The 24,753-nt window shown below is 40.3% G+C and overlaps 3 protein-coding genes across 3 annotated transcripts; 1 reads left to right on the top strand and 2 right to left on the bottom strand.

Annotated features, from left to right (window-relative positions):
* LOC134674170 (uncharacterized) lies at positions 1-3,842 on the bottom strand. Its single transcript, XM_063532225.1, has 4 exons — positions 3,746-3,842; positions 2,567-3,127; positions 382-510; positions 1-11 (listed from the first exon to the last, which is right to left on the bottom strand). The coding sequence occupies exons 2-4, from the start codon at positions 3,084-3,086 to the stop codon at positions 1-3; spliced, it is 660 nt and encodes a 219-aa protein (XP_063388295.1). The 5' UTR covers positions 3,087-3,127; positions 3,746-3,842.
* Positions 3,843-5,048: 1,206 nt separating this feature from the next.
* Positions 5,049-13,416, top strand: LOC134674120 (large ribosomal subunit protein mL39). The gene is made up of 8 exons (XM_063532174.1): positions 5,049-5,192; positions 5,262-5,441; positions 6,094-6,194; positions 6,738-6,879; positions 8,783-8,998; positions 9,897-10,010; positions 10,609-10,718; positions 13,173-13,416. The coding sequence occupies exons 1-8, from the start codon at positions 5,120-5,122 to the stop codon at positions 13,236-13,238; spliced, it is 1,002 nt and encodes a 333-aa protein (XP_063388244.1). The 5' UTR covers positions 5,049-5,119; the 3' UTR covers positions 13,239-13,416.
* A 354-nt stretch (positions 13,417-13,770) lies between these two features.
* LOC134674105 (gastrulation defective protein 1 homolog) lies at positions 13,771-22,385 on the bottom strand. Its single transcript, XM_063532161.1, has 6 exons — positions 21,868-22,385; positions 20,939-21,169; positions 20,090-20,201; positions 16,503-16,698; positions 15,350-15,546; positions 13,771-14,723 (listed from the first exon to the last, which is right to left on the bottom strand). Exons 1-6 carry the CDS (start codon positions 22,144-22,146, stop codon positions 13,798-13,800), a joined length of 1,941 nt encoding a protein of 646 aa, XP_063388231.1. The 5' UTR covers positions 22,147-22,385; the 3' UTR covers positions 13,771-13,797.
* Positions 22,386-24,753: the final 2,368 nt, after the last annotated feature.

The following is a 24,753-nucleotide window of genomic DNA, read 5'->3' as shown; positions in this document are numbered from 1 at the left end:
TTAGTTTAGTCCTGCATTTGAAATCACATTCAGTACACCTAAGTTTGTCTCGAGTGTGTGCTGCTTGGTGTTTGTGTAAATCACTTTTAAACAGAGTGGTGTAACTACAGTGACCACAATTAAAAACGTTGTCCACAAAGTGACTCTTCAAATGAGTCTGTAAACTTCGCTTAGACCTTGTTGTATATTCACATTCATCACACATAAAATTTGTAACATCGTGCTCCCTTTTTTCGTGCTCTAATACACGCAATTTATTCTGAAATGTGGAACTACAAAAACCACAAGAAAATGTTTGGGTAAAACTAATTGAAGGCCCGGTTGGTAAGTGAGTGTCTTGTATGTGTTTTCTTAAAATAGATTTATTTCTGCAACGCTTGCCGCAGTGTTCGCAATCGTATAGTTTGACTCCACTGTGAACAGTCGCGTCGCCGCGGAGGCGCTCGAGCACCACGAAACACGCCATCGCGAGCTGTTCCCTGGCGTGGACCGCGCTGTCATCCGAACACACTGAAACAAATTAAAAAACGATTTTAATGGATTAGGGACCGAAATCGCTTACCCTAATCGAGGTTTGTAATCAGGTTATTACCTTATCATTCGGATTATTTGTATCATTGGTTAACCTCGTAATAGGTTAGCACAGGGGTTCCCAATCTTATTCAGTGGTGTACTTTTAAAATTTGCTTGCGGCTGATTCGGTTAAATTATGTTCTAATGTATGGGCAAGAAAAACAAATTATAGCCAGCATTCAATGAATGTAGTATGATACCTTTGGGTATGGTGCTTTACGCACACTAGCGTCCCTCCCCCTCCCCCTGACGCAACCCCCCCTTTTAGCTTGAAATATGTCTCGGTTTACGGTTTTTTTTTATTTTTGAGAAAAGTATTAGAGTTAGGAAAAAAGTGTCAAGGTAAGAAATAATCCTTAATAAATTTTAAACAAAAAAGGTTATATACAACTTTTTGGTAAGACTCACCATATTCATGTATTAACTTGTTGAAGTTCAATATAAGTTAGTACGTGATAGTACTGAAATAAAACTATTTTTTTTTATTATGAATGGGATTACTCATGGCCACAGACTAGCCGAGGCGTAGACGTGGCCTACGATGGAGCGAGCTCGCCCAGAAGGTGCCTGTTCACTCTTGATTTGAAGGTTGCCGGGTTATAAGAATACGGAAATATAGACGCCGGCAAGGAATTCCATTCCTTGGCAGTGCGCATAAGGAAAGTAGAAGCAAAGCGCTTCGTGCGAATTGGTGGAATATCTACCATGTAAGGATGGAAACCGGCCGTGCGTCTAAAAGTTCGATGGTAGAATGGGTAATACGGAGAATAAGCTTGCAAGCTTATTCTTCGTGAAGATTTCTTTCAGTACTGTCACGTACTATGTTATATTGAACTTCAACAAGTTTTTCAACGGTAAAATTTTGTCGAAGTTCATCTAGCTAATACATCAATATGGTGCGTCGTATCAAAAAAATGAATATAACCTTTTTTGTTAAGAATTTAATAGGGAACATTTCTTTCATTGACACTTTTTTCCTATATTGTATACTTTCCCCAAAAAACAAAAAACACTCTCAACCGGGACATATTTCAAGCTAAAAGAGGGGGTTGCGTCAGGGGGAGGGGGAGGGACGCCAGTGTGCTTAAAGCACCATACCCAAAGGTATCATACTACATTCATAGAATGCTGGCTATAATTTGTTTTTAAAAAACACAATTTGACCGAATCACCCTAGGTATTTAAATAAAAGTAAACAAATAATTTGTGCATTTTCGGGTAGTTATAACATTCCAAATACGAAACCGCCTCGATCTGTTTCATCTACCCTCAACTGGCTTAAGGAGCAATTTGAGGGAAGATTTTGTACATTTATATTAAATACCTAAAGATACAGACTATAGCTAGGCTATCCAAAATAGATAGGTAACATGGTGAGGTGGATTGCCTCACGGCGCCCCTCTCTATTGTCTAGGGCGCCCCAACCTAATATAAGAATTTGTTGTGATAACAGTTGTAGTTATAAAATCGAGTTTAGGTAAAATGTCTGATGTCATGTCATGGGTAAGTCCATACAATTAATTCAATCAATTCTATACTTATCAAATACCCTATGATAGACTTAATATAGAAGACAAACAATGTTAGTCCCAGTGGCGGATTTGCCCTAAGGCACAGTAGGCCCGGGCCTAGGGCGGCAAGATATTTAGGGGCGGCAAATTGTGACAAACAAATAAATATTTTAATATTTAGATATATTTAAGTTACTTTTGTATGATTATTTATGTACCTTTAACCTTTTGTATAATAAATAAAAATTATATTTGACATTTGCTGATGGTAACAAGAAATAACTCAAAATGTTGTCAATATGATGGATGCTGAGAAAGGGGCGGCTACAGGGCCTGGGGCCTAGGGCGGTAAAGACTGCAAACCCGCCACTGGTTAGTCGTTAGTATTACATGACATTCCCTCTATCTTAACTATACAAAAAGCTAAGCTCCTATTGGGCTGAATATTTAAACAAGGGGGTCACATGAAATGGTATACTGACCTGGTAGTGGAAACACTTGAGGGCGGTGCCACTCCTCAGGGCCAAGCACAAGCTCGTCCTTGACTTCATGGTCAGTATAGAGTCTGGCCTGTGCTGCTACTGCACTCACTATGCGCGAGCCCGCGCTGTCTGTGCACTCCTGCTCGGTCTTCAGGCACATTTCTCTAGGCTCTGTCTTCACACAAACCCTTTTGGGCTCCATCTTCACACCTGCTTCTCCCGACTCTGTCTTCACACACATCTCTCTATGCTCTGTCTTCACACACATCTCTCTATGCTCTGTCTTCACACCTGCCTCTCTGGGCTCCGTTTTCACATACACCTCTCTAGGCTCCGTCTTCACACACATTTCTCTAGACTCCATCTTTACACACACCCCTCCGGGCTCAGTCTTCACACATGCCTCTCCAAGCTCCGTCTTCACACACACGCCTCCAGGCTCCACCTCCACACATACTTCTATGTGCTCTGTCTTCACATACACCGCCTCCGCCTTATCACACACTATCTCTCGTGGCATCTTGACTTTTTATGCACTCACAAGCTGGTAACAGTGAGAACCTGTAATGCAAGTAGATTATGATGATTTAGACCAAGTACAAAGTGTTTAATGTTTAGTAACACCAAGAAAATAATTGTTGGATGAAAATATAAATATAAATATATTATTATTAAATATATTATTAGGACATTTTTTACACAAATTGACTAAGCCCCACGGTAAGCTCAAGAAGGCTTGTGTTGTGGGTACTCAGACAACGATATATATAATTTATAAATACTTAAAATACATAGAAAACAACCATGACTCAGGAACAAATATCTGTATCATCATACAAATAAATGCCCTTACCAGGATTCGAACCCGGGACCATCGGCTTCATAGGCAGGGTCACTACCCACTAGACCAGACCGGTCGTAATAAATATCATACAAGTCACACTAGCTAGTACCACAATGACCAATATAGCCAGATAGTTACATTATATTACGACTGTGAGTTGAAATGCGATAAAATATATACTTAGTAAATGCGATAATTCTAAAGTTACATCACTATAAAAAATAAAATTATGTTAACAAGTATAGCTACAGTACGTATGTACGTAATAGAAGTTTGGAGCTTTCTAGCTACAGCTTCGAACCAACGGTAATCAACGAAAGTGGAAGTTTGCTTACTTGGCAAAAATTGTACAGCAACTATTTGATTTAAATCGAAGTTCACAAGGAAATCTCTTCACTTCGCAATAAAAACTGAAAGTTATGAAATGAAAACATTACAATGAGTACAATGACCCTAAAATTTTGACATTGACCACAGACTCATAGACTAATAGCCATAACAGACTACCGCACTGCAACGCGACCTTAGTGCGGTACGGTAGTCTGATACGGCTTTTGAAATAAAGCCCCCTCCACACTCGTGCGCGAATCGCGGCGCAAAGCCTGCGAAATCGCGGGCGGTTACCGGTGGGCCCATAGACATAATATATATATAGACGGTGTCTCAGCGAGCTGTCACTGTTGCCACTTTTGTTTAGTGTACGATTAAGAATGAGGCCCACGTTGCTGTAGCCATGTCGATAAAGTCATATCGATAAACTATCGACATTTCTTGCAATTTTAATTTTCCTTTAAAGGCTTAACGATACCTAAAATGACCAAAAACGCTTTTATTCTTTATTGTGGTTATCAGATCACAATTTTATAGTCACGCCCCAGCAGGGAACCAAGGGAAAGTTCAGATATTTAATTAAAATACATAAATACCTACTAAAATAGGTGTTCCGCAATAATTGAATTATATTATTATATTATAATATATTCATTATCCATTAGCATTTCAATTATGTTTATGTTTAACGAAGATATTGAAGCTTCAATTAATCGCTATTTCTTTCCGCTGTGTAGCGTTTATCGATATATAACATGATTAAAATCGACTTTTCACATCCCTAAAAGAGCACACATATACGCTTTTATGCACACATACACAGCCTGGGCGCAGCAAGAAAGGCAACACTTGATTTGAAGTCCACCTTGTCAACAGTATGGTTGTCCTTTTTTGACAAACGGCATTTTGAAAGAGCGAGGAGAGAGAAATGATACTAGTTGCTGCGTCGTGAAAGAGAACAGAAAAGGTTGGGCCCTTGGGTGGGCCTACTGAGAAACACGTTCGACGTGTTGCCTCTCTGTCGCACTTGTAAATTCGTACGATAGTGTGACGCGGTAGACCCTCGAATCCAACAGACAGAAGAACGCTGGCAATACATCTCATATTGATTCGATTAAGACTTTCTACGACTGGTGCTCGATTCGACGACGAAAATTTCGATATTTACCGGTTTTTACATCACTACTAATGTCAAAATCTCTGTTTGAGTCGAGTGAAAAGCCGCTCTTGCTTACACATTTCAATTTGTAAAACTCAAACTTGTATTGTCTCAAACGTCATTAAAAAGATAACTTAACCTATAAGTATAACCTGAAAACATTGTACCTTCTTCGCTTCATTTGCTTTATTTTGTTTATAAATAAATTGAAAACATAAAAATGAAACGCCACTTGACGCATTTATCTCGAAATATACTACAAAATAAATGTAGTTACACATTATCACTATCAAGTAAGTAGAGTACCTTAAACTCATAGAATTTAAAAATAAATGTTATGTTTACCTCCCTCATATTTTCAGGATATTTAAGTACACAAGAGGCGATAGAGCGTCGTCACCACCTCTTCTCGCTGGAAAAGAAGCGTCAGTTGGAGAATGTGGGCCGCATTGAGAAGATTGAAGTCAATTACAAGGGTGTTCCCAAAGATTGCACTCTTATTATGAATAAAGACATTTCGACTCCTCATGATTGTGCCAAACGTAAGTACTTTGTTACAATTAGGACAGTAGTGGGCAAAGTACGGCCCGCGGGCCATCTGCGGCCCTCGAATGGATTTTATCCGGCTCGCCGCCGGTCGTATGAAATAATTAGAATATGGGCTATATGGCATTGCCCCACGATTATCACAAATCAAAATAAATTTAGGCTACAATTCTGGCCCTCCACTTAAATTTCCTAAACTTTCTGGCCCCCCATGAAGAAAGTTTGCCCACCACTGAATTAGGATATAGACAAGGAAAAAAATTGCGAAATTGTCTTAGATTTTTACTTTTGCATGGAAACAAGAAATTTCTAGTATATGGCTTTAAGAACATAACATACATGACACTGATGGGAACACTGAAGGGAAACTTAAATATGTTTCACTTTATTATTGAATTTTGAATCTATTTTATTTCATTGTCACCTGACTTACACACGTGCAAATTTTCAGCTTCATTTGAAACCGATAAGTGGGTCAAATTTAACTTGCAAGACTTGACCCGTACAAACATACATAGTTACATAAGTACATACAGTGCAATTTAAATAAATCTTGTAAAAACATGACAGTTATTTTGTGTGTGACATTTTTTTGTAACTTGTTTTTACATTTATAAATTTTATAATATAATTATGGATTTGTTGTAGATCTCAGTGAGTGGCACGCGGAAAGCAGCGCACTGGCACTTATAGACGGAGCCGTACACTGGGACATGCACAGACCTCTGACAGAGAACTGCACTCTTGAAGTAAGTACATTTTTAGAAGTTTGATTTTTTTCACATCTTCAAGGGACCATAGACTTAACTGACCTATAGTTCGTTGAGACTTGCATAATACATGAAGACAGAGGCAACGAATGGCGGTCTTATCGCTAAAAGCGATCTCTTCCAGACAACCTTTAGGCAGGGGTGCGAAACTCCTGACTTCGGTCAAACTCAGGCTCAGCATTGCTCCGAGCAATTATTAGGGTTGGCACCACTTGACTTCCTTTTGCGTGCACGACCACAGATAAGATAATCACTTGACTTTTCACAACCCTAAATAGCCGAAAGGGATAGTGCCATATGTTAGAAAGGGATAGCATTATTCGACCCTGAACCGCTGTCAAAGTTCGTTTTTGTAGGAAGTTTCCTTTTTGTACGGTAGTACTATTCATTATTCTGTGCTTTAGTTAGTGGAGATATGATAATATTAACATACACACAAACATAAACAAGTCATGTTAATAATTGTGCGGAAAATAATTGTGTGTCGCATTTGTCCGGTTTTCTTCAAGATTCTCATGTCAGTTCCAGGCGTACAACAGCGCAGAGCCACAGCAAGTGAACAAGGCGTTTTGGCGCAGCTGTTCCTTCCTGCTAGGGGCTGTGGCCACGCGCGCCTTCAAGGATAAAGTCGAGGTCACATTGCACAGCTTCCCGGGACCCGATAGTGAGTATTAGAGATGCACCGGATATCCGGTTACTATCCGGTATCTGGCCTATCCGGCCTTTATTATATTACTAACCGGCCGGATACCGGATAGTGACCTACTATCCGGCCGGATACCGGATAGTAACACTGCTTGATTTCGGAGTAAACAAATTGGATTTAAGAAACAGACACGGTCATGTCATAATCGTACTTGTTTATTATTTTAAAACAATTTAATCATTCCACTGACTTGCACGCGCACTCATTTCGAACCTAGAAATGAATCCGCGCGAACGTTTACTAGGAAACAGGTCAAACCTGCAGAATGCGCACCTGAAAAACCGAAATGTAGGTATAGTTCCGCCGGCTGAATATTCGGCGGCCTGATACCGGATATTCGGCCGATCGTCGGGCCGAATATCCGGTATCCGGTCAAACAACTATCCGTTGCATCTCTAGTGAGTATACTAACTAATATGGCTCAGCGATCCAAAGAGGGTCTTGGCCTCCGAAACGGCGGCACGCCACTTTTCCCGATCCTGCCAATTATCGGCTTGAAGCTGACGCAGATCCGCTTCCACACTGTCTCCCCAGCGGTACCTGGGCCGACCTACCGGGCGACCACCAGTCGGTCATCCCAGGCATCTTGGCAGCCCGATCCTCTCCCATTCTTAAGTGAGTATACAATACAAGGTATTCCAGCCCTATAGTAGACAACGTAACCATCGCTAACGCTCCGTAGCGAACGAAACGCAACTGTCACACTAATATGGAAGAGTGATAGAGAGACAAAGCGATTTCATGGCGAAGCACAAGCGATTGTCACCTTGGCTAGGCCTGTTCTTTCCTGCTAGGGGCTGTGGCCACGCGCGCCTTCAAGGATAAAGTCGAGGTCACATTGCACAGCTTCCCGGGACCTGACAGTGAGTATACAATACACAACATACCCATCGCTAACGCTCCGTAGGGGGCTATTCATAAATTACGTCATTTCAAATTAGGGGGGAGGGAGGGGTCTGGACATCGGATGAGAGGAAACGGGGTCATTTGAAGCATGATTTTTGGATGATTTTAGGGAGGGTCAAAAATCGATGACGTAATTTATGGACCCCTAGCAATAGAAACATATTTATTGCATATCTTTTTGTTACAAATTATGTCCGCTTAGCGGGTGTGGGTAAAATTACATATGTCTTAAAGATCTAGTAATTTAATCTATGTGTATATTTTACATATTAGGTTATGGAGGAATTCAGAATTCATTCATAACAAAGGAGCCCTAGGAGGAATATTACGCTTGCTGACGCGGTTACCCCTCCCTAGCTTATCTATATATGGCACTTCCCCGATTCTTGTGCTGAGCAACATTGGGTTGAATTGACCGTATCTTGTGTACGTTGGACCTGGAGTATCTAACCCTTGAATGCACAGTTTATCCAGTCTCCGTATCATATCATGGTGTAGGTCATGTACTCTTATGTGCCATGGGTCTTCATCAAGCATTTCCCATAGGGTAGATGTTGGAAGTGATCTAGGGAAGTTGCCAGCCGACTTTAATGCCATTCTGTACTGACGCTCAATTGATTGAAGGTTCGTCTTGCTAATTCCTAGAATTAGCAAGACCCCTAGCAAACGAAACGCAACTGCCACTGTCACAGTAATATGGAAGAGTTATAGAGAGACACAACGCAGTTACATGAGTGTTATAGAAATCATCGAAATTGCGATTTTCTTGTTTTGCAGTAGACCCCCAGATTGTGCTGGATAGTGGTAGTGGCGCCCCCTACGCAGGGTTTCACGTAATATTACCTGTTGTCTCATTCCCTAAGTCGAAAGGTCCTATTTCTGGACAGTTTGCCCTTTGGCAAGCAGTGACCCCCATGAATTTGTAAAAAAAATTATACATTCTTTTTTTTTCCAGTCCGCTCGGGTTCGTTCATATACGACGTGGCCCTCTCCCTCCCCTCTTGGCGGCCCACCCCCCAAGAGCTGCACACGCTAACGGCGGAGTACGTGTCGTTCTGTCGTCGTGGAGATCCTATAGAGAGGCTCGAGGTGTCCGAGGATCTGGCGCTGGAGATGTTCGTGGAAAACGAGTATAAGGTGAAGCAGATACCCAACATTGCGAAGGCTAATGGTGAGTTTTTTACGATACGAGTTACGATTACCTCTATATAACTATATTACCCCTGTAACATTTATCGATCCCTAATGATACCGTTATCAGAACTAGATTTTGGCATAAATAAGACTAATCTGTACTAGTAAATACTTTCATCACAGAATAAATAATAGTACTGCCGTACAGAAAGGAAACTTCCTACAAAACCGAAGTTTGACAGCGGTTCCCTATCCCGTTCGGCTATTTAGGGTTGTCACAATTAAAGTGATTATCTTATCTGTGGTCGTGCACGCAAAAGGAAGTCAAGTGGTGCCAACCCTAATAATTGCTAGGAGCAATGCTGAGCCGAGCGGAGCCGAGTTTGGCCGAAGACAGGAGTTTCGCAACCCTGCGTTCATACAAAAAGTAACTTTCATTTCGAAATCTGTTGAAAAATTACGTATTTCTGAAGTAGAGTTAGACTAAGACAAGTCTGCAACGATTTTGATAGCACACGCAGTCCAAGTGTTATTTTAAACGTCAAACTTCTATGAAACTATGACGTATAAATAATACTTGCACTGCATATGCTATCAAAATCATTGCAGACTTTTCTTGGCCTAACTCTTAACAAATAAAACATAAGAAATCGGCCAAGTGCGAATCGGACTCGAGCACGAAGGGTTCCGTACCATTAGGCAAAAAAAAACACGTTTGTTGTATGGGAGCCCCACTTAAATGTTTATTTTATTTTGTTTTTAGTATTTGTTGTTATAGCGGCAACAGAAATACATCATCTGCGGAAACTTCACCTGTCTAGCTATCACGGTTCAAGAGATACAGCCTGGTGACAGACAGACAGCGGAGTTGAGAATCTCCTTTTAGAATTTTGAAGTCAATTAAGAAATTTTATAATCTATTATTTTATTTACAGGCAAGGTGACGTTATACAGGGTGGAAAAGCACGTTGACATCTCGAAGGGGCCGCTCATAAATCACGCGGCGCAGGTCGGCCGAGTCGCCGTAACTGCCGTACACAGACTAGAGAGTAAGATATTATTTTATAATTAAGGAAAAAATTTTCACCGCTTCGGACATGAGTTCGAACTTGTGATCTTAACACCAGCCCGACGACCAACTGAGCTACCGAAGCTTACCAGGAGCGTGCGAAATTTCCCATTCCTTTTTTATTAACACACGCTAAGGGAGACGCATTGCGACATCTACCGTTAGAATGGTCTATGTTAACGGCACCGGAGTCCCAAGTTATATTTAGAATTCTGTGAGTTATCGCCTCACCTCGTCCATGTAACTCCACTCCTTACGCGGGTCCGTTATACAGGATGGCTGAAAAATAACTGCATTCCCGTTGCCAGGGAGGTTTTGGGATTATACTGAGCAACTTTTAGTATGGGACCAACCTAGAATCCGCGAAAAAAAATTGCCTGTTTCATACATTTTAGTTGGTCCATTTTCTATGGGAGGGTAAATTTTTTTTCGCGATTTCGGGGTTGGTCCCATAATTAAACTTGCTCAGTATAATCCCAAAACATCGATGGTAACGGGAATGCAGTTATTTTTTAGCCACCGTGTTTCATATTGTTATAGAAATAAATTAATGAAGTGAAATGTCCGGTCCGTGGCAGGTCCGAGCGAGTCGCCGCAGCTGTACCGCTTCCAGGGCGTGGCGCTGCCCGCCGGCGTCATATTGAACCACTTCGCCTTCAGGGTGCTCACTGAACGCGCTAAGAAATTGGTAAGAGTTCCCATTTTTAACCGACTTCAAAACAGCAGGAGGTTATCGATTCGACCGTATTTTTTTATGTATGTTATCTTCGATTTTCGTAATTTTTGAACCGATTTGTTTTTTTTTTAATGTATGTAAATGTGTCTCAAACTGTGGCGGATGCAGGAACCAGTTTTCTGTAGGTAGATTACGCGTTTTACGCAGGCGTAGACCATTACTTGGGTCATAATTATTTTCGTTGTCTTGTCTTTTATCAAATATATATAAAAAATTGAGTGCTGTTGCATAGGTCCTTTTAGCTGACCTAGCTGTAGATTATAATTCACTCGAGAAAAATTAACCTTTTGGCCGCCGGACCTAGTCCGCAAAGACGCTCACTCACACGCCAGAGTAAATTTTAAGTAAACAACTAATAAAAAGTTTAGGGATTTCAAATTGTGATATCGATATTTACAATTTATGGTAAAAATCTTCTCAATTTGGCTTTGTTCTTAACCAACTTTAATTTATTTCGAGAATGCCAAAAATTAACATATTTTTTACACACGACAATGTTAAAAATAAAGGTCTTTATCATTAAAAACAACCACTAAACAATATCGATTTATGACGTAATATCACCGCACTAGGCTCTACGAGAAGTCTTGTATACATGACAACGGCGCGCATGGACTGCCCGCAGTGCAGACCGACAAGGACCGTTTCCGCGCGGATTAAGTAATAATAGTCTCTAGGTCAACGGCGTAAGCGCTTGTCGGTACGTAAACTTTATAAGCGTTAGGTTAGAGCCGCGCATCGTGTGTCGATAATATAAATGTACCGGAACTGCATTGGGGAAAATGACACGTGGGTTGAATTGTCAATGAGTGAAGAACAATAATATTGGAAAAGGGTGGGGATCAGAAATGTTCGGGAATGCATGTTTCACATTCGACATGTTCCTTAGAAGAGCTTGTCAGTTCCCGTATTACACCCCTACCATAATAATTTTTCGTCAATTTCAAATACATAACATTCTCATAGTTAGGCGACACTGACTAGTCCGAGCGTCCGCCTGTAGGTACCATTCTTGTGCGAAGCGGTCACTGCAGGGTATCACTCCCCACTACACTATCATCTCAAAATGAATCATTTGTTCTGCAAATAGACCACAAGGACAGATTTACTTATCTGACTCTACTATGGACAGCTGAACAAGTTCCCTGAACTCCAGCTATAGTTATGCCTGTCTCTCTCTCGTTTAACGTATTCTAGTTACTAGTTATCACCAATTGGCATTTAACAGGTGTTCAAATGCTTAAATAAAACCAGATTGGCCACTTGATGTTTATTTTGAATATTCTCTAGAGATGCGCCGGATATTCGGTTACTATCCGGTATCCGGCCTATCAGGCCAGTATTTTAATATCCGGCCGGATACCGGATAGTGCCCTATTATCCGGCCGGATACCGGACAGTACCATTGCTTGATTTCGGAGTAAAAAAATTGGATTTAAGAAACAGTCATGGTCATAATCGTACTTGTTTATTATTTTAAAACAATTTAGAGATTCCACTGACTTGCACGCGCACTCATTTCGAACCTAGAAATGTGTCCGCGCGAACGTTTACTTAGAAACAGGTTAAAACTGCAGAATGCGCACCTGAAAAACCGAAATGTAGGTGCAGCTCCGCTGTCCTAATATTCGGCGACCGGATACCGGATATTCGGCCGATGGTCCGGTATCCGGCCAAACAACTATCCGTTGCATCTCTAATATTCTCATATCGAGTTAACATTCCCATCCCTAGCTGTCTTGTATACAAGACAACGGCGACGAGGAACATGAAAAACGTTGAAAACTGGAGCAATTTTTTTGATTGCCTTATTATAAAAGATTGGATTTATTTATCTGCTTTGAATGCAATTATTTTAAAAATCAAAGACCTAAAACATTAACACGAGTGTAAAAAATGCTACAATTGATGTTTTTTCACATTTACCGAGCGGTTGAATTTGTGTCTTGTATACAAGACAGCGGCGCCAGTGTATCGTTCTATCGTTGTCTTGTATACATGCCAACGGCGGTCAAAGGGTTAAAAAGTAAATTTCACCACATACAAAAAGCTCCACTCCTTCACATTTTTTGGAAACAAAAAAGGAAGACAAAGGAACAAAATAATTCTGACCCACTTGCGCTAATTAGATATTATAATACAATACATATTCTTAAATTAAATAGTACGATTTACAATTATTACCTACATTTGAATAAGAATTAATTCCATGGATAAAAATTTGTATGACTATAAAATTAATTATTGTGTTAAATGCTTCGTATTTATGTGATGATATAAGATAATTGCAAAATAATCCTTGTGTTACCCTCAGTTCCCAGGTGAGATTTAATTCGACCCCCTCCCCCCTCCTAAATGTCTCACGTATATAATGGACGTGCCCTCACTAGAAATGATTTGTTTCAGAACCCGGCGCGCTCCCCTCTCGGCGCGTGGGAGGACGCAAGAGAGCCCATCGCGGCACAAGCATAAACTTCGTTACAAATACAAATGTAGTGCGTAGTTATTTATCTTCGTAGTTTCACGGAAACGTTCGAACGCGTCTTGCTATTTCAGTCAGTCTCGGTACAAAAAGTAATGAGGTTGACTGAAGTAGCATGACAAATACGAACGTTTCCGAGAAAAAACGATGGAAAACAATTATGCACTACATCTGTATTCTGTACTTATTATTTTATCCTACTGTAGCGATACATAGCTAGATTTGTTATAAGAAATTATAGAAATATACTCAAATAAGTTACCATGTTTTATTTTTTTGCATATATTCTACTAGAGGCTCCGTGAGCTGTAGACTTCGCGCTCCTCAAGGCTCCGCCATTTAAAAATTAATTCAAATAGTTCCGATTAATCAGTCCACACAAGTATGGAACGTGCTCACAAAATTTCATGAGAATCGGTTGAGAAATGCAACGACATAAAAACACTTTTGCTAACGCTGAAACTGACACGCTTCGCGGTCGTTCGGTCAATACAAATGCAAATAAAACTAAAAGTATATTAATTTATGTACTTTATTTCTTAAATAAAATTACGATTTCGATTTCTTCGGATCCGAAGGTCCATCTTCATCTCCATTCTGAAAGATCGGTTTCGGCTGTGTCTTCTTATAAGCCGGAGCGACCCAGAACGGATTCTCCTCTGCATCCTTCGCGTACTTCAAGATGGCTTCCCTCGGATCCTGGTCATCATCTACTCTCTTACTTAAACCTAGATTCCTGATCACAAATGAACTTAGAGTACTACCGGAGGCAGCCACTCTACCTCCCTGCCCGGAGGTGATCGGTAAGTCAGGCCGATGGGATTTCACCGGATCTAACCGTTCTTTTTCCATCTTCTTCTTACTAGTTCTTAACTTCTCTTGCCTAAACAGAGGTAAAGCGTGAGGAGTGATAATCTGTTGAGAGCTTACTACTTCTACGGAGTGTTTCTTTCTATGCGTTTTCACTATACATAGCTTCGCGCCTCTTAAGCTTCGCTTCTGATCGTAATAACATTTCACAACTCCGTTGCCACAACTCACAAATATCTGGTTTAACTTCGCATGCCAGATGCCTTTAATAACATGAGATTTTGATACTCCGATCTCAGTAACTTTATCAAAAGTCTTCGTATTATAAAATATAAGTCGACCGACATCTTGGTTCCTTTGTAGAGACTCTCCGGTGAAAACCATAGCATCGTCCGGACTAAAACAGCAATCAGTTTGCTCGTACCTTGAAAATAGATTGTCAAAGACATGTAACGGTTTCTTGAAGTTCCTTAAATCCCATAGTTTTAGAGTTTCATCATTGCTTCTGCTAGCGAGGTAGGAGCCTAGATACGAGTACGCGATGCTCGAGATTTCGTTCTGTTTTTGATGGGCGTCTCGGAGTAGAACTGATGTGTTGACGAAGTTTTTTCTGTGGTCCCACATTTGTATTGAGCCGTCGTAGCAACCGGCGGCGACCGTGTTACCTGTTCGAGAGTTTTAAATTAGGATATCTTCGTAAAATATCAAATATCATAACGTTTCTTAAACTATCATAAAATTATTACAAATAACTTAGTATATCAAAGAAATTGTTAAGTATTTATTTTACGAGGGGGTAAAGCTATCTATTAAAAGTTGACATTTTTGCAAAGCGGACATTTTGACAAAATGAAAAGGTGACATTTTTGAAAAGCGGACATTTTGACAAAATGGAAAATTTTACCGCATTTTCAACTTTGACTACCAAATGTGACGGACTGTCGCGCGCCGCCATAGTCCAATATCAACCTTCGTGGATATCGACAAAGTTCACGATGACGCCCAAGAAGTTATAAAGTAAATATTTTGGGAAAGCCTTAGAGAATATAACCAAACGGAGTGGTCATTAACAGGCGTTCCTCTCTGTCGAAAATAGGCGGCCAATGGTCAACGACATGTCAACCACATGTATGGACTGACATTTATCTGACATGGCTATGTTTACGTTACGTATACATTTGATGTGCCCCTCCCCCGCAAAAAACGGCAGACTATTTTGTACCGAAAATTATAGACATGGCGTCTCCGTAGGTTATATCCTCTAAGGGGAAAGCGGACATTAGTGTATTACCGTCTCTGGAGAAAGCGCAGGCGGTGGGGTTGGTCTTGAGGCCGCCGCGCTGCCGCGGCTTGACGACGGCGCGGTGTTGCCGCGGCGAGTCGGCGCGCCACAGGCGGAGCGTGCCGTCCTGCGCGCACGTGAGGAACTCTTCGCGGATGTGCGGGTGCCAGCACCCGCTGTTCAGGGCCGCCGTGTGGCCCTTAGTCCTGAATCACATCGAAGGCGGGTGTTGTACAGGGGCATTTTTGGACTGTTAGCCATATTGTGCGAGGGGGCTGTTCATAAATTACGTCGTCTATTTTTGACGATTTTTGACCGGCCCCTCCCCTAAAATCATCCAAAAATCATGCTTCAAATGACCCCGTTTCCTCCTACGTCATGCTACCATCATCCGATGTACAGACACCCTCCCCCCCAATTTGAAATGACGTAATTTATGAATAGTCCCGAGGTGATTAGGTAGATCATACTGAACAACTTTTTCTATGGGACGAACTCCGAAATCACACACATTTCTTTGGCGGTTTCATACATTTTGGTCGAGTGGATGTCGACGTTTTCTCTGGGCAGCCTGGGCAAGCCAATTTTTTTTGGGATTTCGGGGTTGGTCCCATAGAAAAAGTTGTTCAGTATGACCTACCTAATCACCTCGCACAATATGGCTAACGGTCCAAAAATGACCCTATATGGCAGACATTTTTGAAAAACACATCTTTGAGGGTAATATTTTCCCAATATTTAAGCAGCTTTAAAGAATATAATATTTATAGAAAACACATTTGGCAATGAAAATATTCTGATCATGATAAAACCAATCTGTCATGTTGATACCAAATCGGTAGGTACAATACAAAAGTATAGTTAGGTAGTAGATTAGTAATTACGGACATAATGACATAAAACATAAAACACCGCCTAAACATTTTTGAGAAGCAGACATTTTTGTTAAGCAAAGTAAAAAAACGGACAAGTGCGAGTCGGACTCGCCCACCGAGGGTTCCATACTTTTTAGTATTTGTTATTACAGCGGCAACAGAAATAGGTACATCATCTATCACAGTTCATGAGATACAGTCTGGTGACAGACAGTGGAGTCTTAGTAATAGGGTCCCGTTTATATCCTCCGAGTGCGGAACCCTAAAAATAATAAAAGAGATCTTACCTAGCCATATCCGCAATATACTGATCTCCTTTAACACACTCGAGTATCTCAAACCCGTCTCTGTCCAAGACCTTGGCTTGAGCGGACCCGCTGACCACAAGTATGGAATCTCCGGTGGCGGAGTACTGGAGCGCCCGGATGGGGTGTGACTCGCAGGGCTGCAGGGTCCGGAAGGAACGCATCGAGGAGTCCATGCCTGGAAGAACATGGTATGGTAAATACACCATTAAAGTGATGACGACCGGTCTTGCCTAGTGGGTAGTGACCCTATGCCGATGTTCTTGGGTTCGAATCCCGGTAAGGGGATTTATTTGTATGATGAACATCAGTGAACAATATTTGTTCCTGAGTCATCTATGTATATAAGTATGTATTTATCTAAATAAGTATGTTTATATCGCCGTCTAGTACCCATATAATTGAGTCATTCTATGTAATCAATGTATGGGAAAATGAAACAAATTAATATAGTTTTCAAACCTGTGTGACGTGATACATCTAGGTGTACTGTTTAAAATTCACCACTCTCCCCCCCCCTCCACCTGACGCTCGACCCCCCCTCACCTTGAAATGTGTCTCCGTTGGTAGTTTTTTGGCATTCTCACGAAAACTATAATAGATATCAAAAAAGTGTCAAGGACAGAATTAATCCTCATTAAATTTAGAACAAAAATGGTCTTATGTGTTTTATTATAAGTTGGACGGTATTCAAGCTATAAGTACTTGTATAACCTTAAAATAACAAAATAACCATACTAGTATGACGAAATGCAGAATATCTTCAAAACGGCTAAACCGATTTTAATAAAATAACCTAAAAAATCACCGCAGTGAAGCCAGCTATCAAACAAAAGAAACTACATCAAAATCGGTTCATCCGTTTCGGCGTTACGAAGTCACAGGTAAACACAGAAATACAAATTTTTTCAACTGCACCCAATAATTTTGTAAACCGATTAATTTTGATCAATTATTTTAATGAGATCATGTCCCTTGAAGTTTTAGGTTTACGAAAAGTTAAAAAACATGGAAAACGGCCCAGTATTTTTCAAATTATCGGCATTTTCCCGATTTGTGAGTGGTTTCGTGTTATCACGCGCACGAGTTGCCCTTGACCCCTATAAAACGGGGGGTAGGGGAGGGGTTGTTATCAGTCACTTATCAGAAGTTGACCGGTACACATATCCGCATATTTTCCCGTAAAGAAGACCTGTGAAAAATGGAAACTACTGAAGCTGAAGTCCGCCAAGTCGTCCAGCTCAGCTCCTGCAAGAGGGGCGTAGCCAACGTTCAGTAGCTGCCACGCTGAATTTAAGTCAATCTACAGTTTGCAGAGTTTACCAGAGGTTCCAACGGACTGGATCCTTTACTTCAAGACCAAGAAGCGGCCGCAAAAAGTGTACATCAGAGAGGGACGACCGCTTCATTGTCACAACATCTCTCCGAGATCGACACCTGACAAGCGTTGCCATCCAGCAGCGTCTGCGTGAGATACGAGGAGTGGCTGCCAGTGAGTGGACAATAAGAAGAAGACTTAAGAAAGCGAACTTGACATCCAGGAGGCCTGCAACGGGGCCCAGATTGCTGGCGCGACACCGTACAGCCCGAAGAGAGTTTGCAGAAAATCATATGGACTGGACCATTGAGCAATGGACCGCAGTTCTCTTCTCGGACGTGTGCAGAATATGCTTGAATGGATGTGACCGAAGAGGAAGAGTCTACAGAAGGCCAGAAGAACGGTTCGCCCAATGTTGCTACTCCGAAAGGGTCGCCTATGGCGGTGGATCCGTGATGTTCTGGGACGACGTTTCCTACGACGCGCGAACAGAGCTGGTTTTCGTGCCTGGCGTGGCGCGACTTTCGGAGAAGCAACATTGGGCGAACCGTTTTTCTGGCCTTCTGTAGACTCTTCCTCTTCGGTCACATCCATTCAAGCATATTCTGCACACGTCCGAGAAGAGAACTGCGGTCCATTGCTCAATGGTCCAGTCCATATGATTTTCTGCAAACTCTCTTCGGGCTGTACGGTGTCGCGCCAGCAATCTGGGCCCCGTTGCAGGCCTCCTGGATATCAAGTTCGCTTTCTTAAGTCTTCTTCTTATTGTCCACTCACTGGCAGCCACTCCTCGTATCTCACGCAGACGCTGCTGGATGGCAACGCTTGTCAGGTGTCGATCTCGGAGAGATGTTGTGACAATGAAGCGGTCGTCCCTCTCTGATGTACACTTTTTGCGGCCGCTTCTTGGTCTTGAAGTAAAGGATCCAGTCCGTTGGAACCTCTGGTAAACTCTACAAACTGTAGATTGACTTAAATTCAGCGTGGCAGCTACTGAACGTTGGCTACGCCCCTCTTGCAGGAGCTGAGCTGGACGACTTGGCGGACTTCAGCTTCAGTGGTTTCCATTTTTCACAGGTCTTCTTTACGGGAAAATATGCGGATATGTGTACCGGTCAACTTCTGATAAGTGACTGATAACAACCCCTCCCCTACCCCCCGTTTTATAGGGGTCAAGGGCAACTCGTGCGCGTGATAACACGAAACCACTCACAAATCGGGAAAATGCCGATAATTTGAAAAATACTGGGCCGTTTTCCATGTTTTTTAATTTTTCGTAAACCTAAAACTTCAAGGGACATGATCTCATTAAAATAATTGGTCAAAATTAATCGGTTTACAAAATTATTGGGTGCAGTTGAAAAAAAATTGTATTTCTGTGTTTACCTGTGACTTCGTAACGCCGAAACGGATGAACCGATTTTGATGTAGTTTCTTTTGTTTGATAGCTGGCTTCACTGCGGTGATTTTTTAGGTATATTTTATTAAAATCGGTCTAGCCGTTTTGAAGATATTCTGCATTTCGTCATACTAGTATGGTTATTTTGTTATTTTAAGGTTATACAAGTACTTATAGCTTGAATACCGTCCAACTTATAATAAAACACATAAGACCATTTTTGTTCTAAATTTAATGAGGATTAATTCTGTCCTTGACACTTTTTTGATATCTATTATAGTTTTCGTGAGAATGCCAAAAAACTACCAACGGGGACACATTTCAAGGTGGGGGGGGGTCGAGCGTCAGGTGGAGGGGGGGGAGAGTGGTGCATTTTAAACAGTACACCTAGACGTATCACGTCACACAGGTTTGAAAACTATATTAATTTGTTTGTCTCAAAACATATAATGACTGTATTAATATGTGGTACAAGCTATACTTAGTTTGGGGCTTAGGTCGATCTGTGTAACATGTCCCCAATATTTATTTATTTATTACTAGAAACAATATGGTTGGTAGGTAATTACATGTACAATGAACAATTTTACAGTACATCTGGTGCTGCATTACGACAGCGGTGTTATAATAAGCACATTACGTAACTACGTCGAAAATTTAAAGAGCCATATATTATGTATTGTAAAACGTTGTACGATACACATGCGAATAGGTAATTCGCAACTCGTGTCGATTTAAAACTCTCCCTTCAGAGGCCACTCGTTGCGAATTGCCTATTTTTCGCACTGGTATCGTAAATAACTATTATTGTCCAACGGTGCACAATTAAAATGTAATATTACGATGAAGTACCTGCAAAATCCCAGAAGGAGACTTCGTAGTCCACGGATCCTGTTGCCAAGCGGGCTCCAGACGGGTCAACAGCTAGAGCGACCACAGCTTTTGTGCCATGCAGCATTTCCACCTGAAAAATAAATGCTTTCGTTGAATAATTTTACGGTTTAAGGCTGGTTTAGACGGCGCGAGTGCATGCGATTTTAGTTACAATGCGGACTGTTGGTTACGTCCAATTCAACCGACCGATCAAAACCCGCTATGTAATGAAACTCACATGCGAGTTCTCACATCGTCTAAATGAGTCTAACTCACTTGTTTTTAGTAGGTACGCGATACACGGCCGTCGTGAACGCTGCTCGCACTGTTAGTGCTTGAGAAAAGAGACCTAGGCTCTCCGAAACATGTCGCGTGAGTGACTAAAAACAAATTAGTCTAAACCGTAAAATTATTCAATGTTAGTATGTCTCACAGCAGTTTAAATTGGATTAATTTTTTTTTTCATTAAATGTTGTAGTATTGTTCTTGAGGCATTAAGAGGGAAAAATAGCTAATGACAATAGGTACTTTTTAATGAAATTTTATTTCGGGAGAAAACGGTTTCCACTTACTAAATCTTAATAAACCACTTTGATTTTGATGTTGATCGCTTTAGCATAATATATTCATATAAAGCCTATTCTATTATTAATTATACTGTAAAATTTAACCTGTCCATTATCCTTTTGGACGCCAATGACCGATAGACCACAAAGCAACATAGACCTACGTGCATATTATGCATAAAGTTCAATTTCAGTTTTGACACTTCGGTAATGTGGCGTCTGGATACAGCTTTTGTGTTTAACACGGCTAAACCATACAAACCTCATGACTGTTAGGTATCCTCTTCTCCAAGCTCAGTTCCTCCTCATCCTCAGAACTGCTGAGCTCATCGTAACTGTCTTCTCCGTCTTTCTTACTCTTCTCCACTGGTGGGCCGATCTCACTGGCAGGCGGGGGTAGAGGGCCGATGATATCTTCTTCTTCTTCGTCGGGAGGTGTTTCTTCAGGCTCTGCTGCTTTGGCAGCTTCCTCTACTAATTTCTTTTTGCTGACCTGAAAAAAGGGTTTAATAAACTATTTGGAGCATTATTTATGAAAAGGGACCTTGTTGTCAATGGCGCATACGCGGCACAGTGCTTTACACCTTCAAATTTTATGAGTACACTGACATTGAGGTAATTTTACATCTCTAAATTTGATGTATTACTAACTATAGAGACTATACTATAGGCCTGTCTCCATATTGCGCGGCAAACTATCGAATATTGGCTCGCGAGGCAGCAGCGCGCAATGGATACTGGGTTGGCTCGCAAGGTAACACGATCTAATCGAGTTGGCTCGCAAGCTAACGCGATCTGATCGAATTGGCTCTCAAGCTAACACGATCTGATCTAGTTGGCTCGCGAGCCAACCCGGTATCCATTGCGCGCGGCTGCATCGCGAGCCAATGTTCGATAGTTTGCCGCGCAATATGGAGACAGGCCTTATCACAAACAGCACCCGTTCACAAGTATGACGCGTATCTCAGCCATCGCCTCCCTCAACCTTCATTCGGGAAAGTGGCGACCCGATCAACGACGCCACCGTAAGCAAAGGCGCCTCCGTAAGCAAAGACTTTTAAGTGAGCATGACATGTTCAAGCTACCGGCCTAACTTAATATTATAATAGTAATAACATGTAGACACAGTATTAGACACAGCATTTTGTGCTCGTATGTTACATAAAAGACAGTATAGCTTCACAAAATTACCTCTTGTGCAGTCTTTCTGGCCTGTTCCAACATCTCTTCCACATTGAAATTCTTGGCTTTCTTCCCAAAATTCTTTATCCCCATCACTTGCTGCACATGCTGGCTCTCCAAATCATCCGTTATTTCATCAATCTCCTTCTGCTCCTGTATCGGAGTGCGACCAAACGTTCCAAAACCTGAGGTTGATGTGTCTGGGTTGTCTTCTTCATTTTTAGTGTTTTCTGGTGCTTTGGCGACGTTGAAACTGATTTTCCCGAATGATATGGGCTTTTTACTCATGTTGGTATGGTAATTAAAAAGGTTTTTGAGAGATATAGCGCGTTATTGTTAGTGTAAACAGACGAGATGAGATACCTAATGCACTAAAACGAATACATCTGGCTAGAATAATTTCACTGGCACGGATTTTTTTAAACTAATTAGATGGCTCAATGATTTATAATTCCGGATATCAACAATTATTTCGTGAGATTTATCACAAAATAAAATTGGAAGCAATCGTCAATGCAATCGATCAATGCAACGCAACTCAGGTTGTCAAAATTGACAGTGACAGTAATAGTGATATATATGACGCATCGTTACTTGTTACCGGTTTTTGAAATCGATTTGTAATTATTGAAACCAAAATAATAATTAAAATTTAATTTATGTTATTTAGTTTACATGTAAACGTATTTATATTTCGTTTTGAATAAATATTTCATCGCAATAAAAGCTATGGAGAATGATAAATATATTTCTAAAAATAGAATCGATAATCGAGAGTAAATCGAAATAAATCATCGAGTTCGCATTCGCCATTCGTTTTGATTCATCGAAAATATCCTTGAGTTATTACAGTTATTATAATCACTGAGCATATAATCACTACGTTTTATAATGTGATTATTATTTGCTTAAATCTGCAAACAAACTTGTGTTTAAGACTAATCAGTTGATAATAAACTCCATTAAATATAAAAGGACCAGCACAGGAAAAATTTAACGTAAGTTCTTGAAGCATTCTCTATAATTTGATCTAATTGGAGTTTGCAGATACTAATCCATCTTTGGTAAGACTCATTGTTGTTAATTAAGCATTAAGAATTAATTTCAACGTAAACTCTGATAGCAGATTAATATTGCAATGAGCCTGTAGGAGCTTATTCATACATGGAGCTTCCGTAACTTAACATTAAAATGTATTTGTTTTTCTATTAAGTCCTTATTTTTTATAGCATAATGTTAGGTAGGTCTAAAAACAGATTAGTTCTAGTTAGATATTTTTTAAAGCATATTTCAGCAACAATCTCCAGCAGGAAATGAATTCCTGTTTTCTATAAATAAGAATTACTTATAAGAAGCTTTTAGGAAAAATATTTCATAGTAATATCTACTATAGTTTCTGATCTACCCTTAATTGAAAAAAAAAAGTTAAGTTCTGCTTACAATTTTTTGTTCTTAACCCCATTATTTTAAATTCTATTATCACAGCTAACTATAAATTATATGCAGTGATGAGTGTCGGCTTGCCTGCATTTGTTGTTACAATCATAATCATAATCATTTATTGAATCAGATAAAGAACGTTGTTTATAATAAAAAGAAATAAATTAACAAACATAATAAAACTTACAAAAACTATAGGTAAAAAATTTGCCCCAGATCGCCGTCAACGGGCAATCATTTATTTGCACATAAAAAGGGTTTTACATAAAGGTGTTATAGAGTTACATGTCCAAGCCTTTTTAGCTGATTCTAGCAATTTCTAGTCATAGCCGAGCATGTTAAATATTATTTTTTAGTATGACATGATCTTATTACATGAATGTTCAATTGTTCACACATTCAAACCAGTAAAAAACATTTTATAATTACTCTTATAGATAAAAATAAGCTTAAAGTTGAAAAATTACTGTCTTATCTTCTAACCCCCTTATTCATAAACGTTTACTAAAGTTAACAAGCCGATAATAATCGTTTGTCCCTTTCCGACGTATTGGTGTGATGGAAAGGGACAAACGATTATTATCGGCTTGTCAACTTTAGTAAACGTTTATGAATAAGGGGGTTAGTTTTCTATCGTTCGCAGATGTTTCGGCGTGTTACAAATTAAATTAGATAAAATTAGCTTCTGTAAAATATTTTTCAACTAAGGTAAGGTGGGATAAGACTATCACCAGGGCAAGACAGTATGTGGATTCCATACTATAGTTCGTTTTTTTAGCATTAGAAATAAGGTAAACAATCTTGATGTGTCTTTTAATTGAAAAACACATTTTAAAAATAAGTTACGGCAAATATGTAACAGTTATGAATCTAATACGATCATTTATATTATTCTGCTTTCATAAGTAATAGTTACTGATTTTAAAAAAGCGTTTTTCAATTAAAAGACATGTCAAGATCGCTAACCTTCTTCGAAGTTCTTTCTAATGCTAAAAAAAAAAACCGGGCAAGTGCGAGTCGGACTCGCGCACGAAGGGTTCCGTACCATAATGCAAAAAAAAAACAAAAAAAAGCAAAAAAAAAAAACGGTCACCCATCCAAGTACTGACCCCTCCCGACGTTGCTTAACTTTGGTCAAAAATCACGTTTGTTGTATGGGAGCCCCATTTAAATCTTTATTTTATTCTGTTTTTAGTATTTGTTGTTATAGCGGCAACAGAAATACATCATCTGTGAAAATTTCAACTGTCTAGCTATCACGGTTCGTGAGATACAGCCTGGTGACAGACGGACGGACGGACGGACGGACGGACAGCGAAGTCTTAGTAATAGGGTCCCGTTTTACCCTTTGGGTACGGAACCCTAAAAACGAACTATAGTGAGAACTTGTATGGTCTGTTTGCCTTGTCCCAAGCAAAATAAACTATGTTCGTCTTACCCCACCTTACCTTAGTA

This window comes from Cydia fagiglandana, chromosome 19, assembly GCF_963556715.1.
Source record: "Cydia fagiglandana chromosome 19, ilCydFagi1.1, whole genome shotgun sequence".
NCBI lineage: Eukaryota > Metazoa > Arthropoda > Insecta > Lepidoptera > Tortricidae > Cydia > Cydia fagiglandana.
Note: the sequence above shows the minus strand (reverse complement) of the source record. Positions and strands in the feature narration are given on the sequence as shown.